The sequence below is a fragment of the Onychostruthus taczanowskii genome, unplaced genomic scaffold, assembly GCF_017590055.1.
Source record: "Onychostruthus taczanowskii isolate IOZ18803 unplaced genomic scaffold, ASM1759005v1 scaffold745, whole genome shotgun sequence".
Taxonomy (NCBI): Eukaryota; Metazoa; Chordata; class Aves; order Passeriformes; family Passeridae; genus Onychostruthus; species Onychostruthus taczanowskii.
The window spans coordinates 6,468-8,409 of NW_024505284.1; the positions used below are offsets into that span (position 1 = coordinate 6,468).

The 1,942-nt window shown below is 69.4% G+C and overlaps 1 protein-coding gene across 1 annotated transcript in view; it reads right to left on the bottom strand.

The window, feature by feature from the left end:
* The window catches only part of LOC121345689 (cathepsin D-like), a gene marked incomplete at its 5' end in the record, with an annotated part of 3,818 nt that extends 2,153 nt beyond the window's left edge, over positions 1-1,665 (bottom strand). Inside the window, 2 exons of the mRNA XM_041422812.1 lie at positions 161-259; positions 1,500-1,665. Of these exons, the coding sequence (XP_041278746.1) occupies positions 161-259; positions 1,500-1,665 (265 nt within the window). The remainder of the gene's footprint in view (positions 1-160; positions 260-1,499) is intronic.
* Positions 1,666-1,942: the final 277 nt, after the last annotated feature.

The following is a 1,942-nucleotide window of genomic DNA, read 5'->3' on the forward strand; positions in this document are numbered from 1 at the left end:
CTGACAGAGGTGACAGGGGTGACACAGAAGGGACAGGGGTGACACAGAGGTGACACACAGGTGACACACAGGTGACACAGAGGTGACACAGGTGACACACAGGTGACACACAGGTGACACGGGTGACACAGGTGACACGGTGACACGGTGACAGTCCCACCTGCAGCACGTACTGCCGGGGGCCCAGCGTGAACTCCTTGCCCCCCAGGACGAAGGTGACGTTGGGCAGGGACGGGACCTTGTCACAGTCCAGCAGGTACTGGGGAGGGACACGGGCGTGGGGACACCGCCCACAGGGGACACGGGGGACCCGGGGGGACCCCCACCCACAGGGACACACAGGGACCCCCGCCCACAGGGGACACGGGGGCCACGGGGGGACCCCCGCCCACAGGGACACACAGGGACCCCCGCCCACAGGGGACACGGGGGCCACGGGGGGACCCCCGCCCACAGGGACACACAGGGACCCCCGCCCACAGGGGACACGGGGGCCACGGGGGGACCCCCGCCCACAGGGACACACAGGGACCCCCGCCCAAAGAGGACACACAGGGACACCGCCCACAGGGGACATGGGGGACCCCCACCCAAAGGGGACACACAGGGACCCCCGCCCACAGGGGACACGGGGGACACGGGGGGACCCCCGCCCACGGGGACACTCAGGGACACCGCCCACAGGGGACACGGGGGACACGGGGGGACCCCCACCCACAGGGACACACAGGGGCCCCCGCCCAAAGGGGACACGGGGGATCCCCACCCACGGGGACACTCAGGGACCCCCACCCAAAGAGGACACACAGGGACACCGCCCACAGGGGCCCCAAGGGGAACCGGGGGATCCCCACCCACAGGGACACACAGGGACCCCCGCCCAAAGAGGACACACAGGGACACCGCCCACAGGGGACATGGGGGACCCCCACCCAAAGGGGACACACAGGGACCCCCGCCCACAGGGGACGGGGGGGACACGGGGGGACCCCCGCCCACAGGGACACTCAGGGACCCCCGCCCAAAGGGGACACTTGGGGACCCCCAGGCAGGAGGGACACACAGGGACCCCCACCCAAAGGGGACACGGGGGGACTCCCGCCCAAAGGGGACACTCAGGGACCCCCACCCAAAGGGGACCCGGGGTCGTGGGGGACACTCGGGGACACTCAGGGACCCCCACCCAGGGGGTCCGAGGGTTGTGGGGGACACTCCGGGACCCCCAACATCCACCCAGGGGTCCAGGGGGGTCATGGGGGTCACTCGGGGACACACAGGGACCCCCACCCAGAGGTCCGGGGGGTCGTGGGGGACACTCAGGGACCCCTAACGCCCTCCCCCCAGGGGGCCATGGGGGTCACTCGGGGACACTCGGTGACACTCGGTGACACTCGGGGACACTCGGTGTCACTCGGGGTCACTTGGGGACACTCAGGGTCACTCGGTGACACTCGGGGTCACTCAGAGCCCCCCCCCCCGGGGGTCCCGGGGGTCCGTACCTGCCCCCCCGGGGCGCTGGTCGCCCCCAGGGCCCGGTTGAGCGCGGCCACCTCGGCGCTGGGCCCGGTGACCAGCGACGTCCCCGTGTCCACGATGGCCTCGCAGCCCCCCCCGCACAGGGGGGGGTCCCGGCACCCCGCGACCCCCGGAGCCCCCACCGACAGCCTGGGGGGAGGGGCGCGGGGCACTCAGGGGGGGCACTGTGACAGTGGCATATTGACAGTGACACAGTGACAGTGACAGTGACAATGACACAGTGACACAGTGACAGTGGCAGTGACAATGACACAGTGACACAGTGACAGTGACACATGGACAGTGACACAGTGACAGTGACACAGGGACAGTGACAGTGACACAATGACACAGTGACAGTGGCAGTGACAATGACACAGTGACACTGTGACAGTGGCATATTGACAGTGACACAGTGACAGTGACA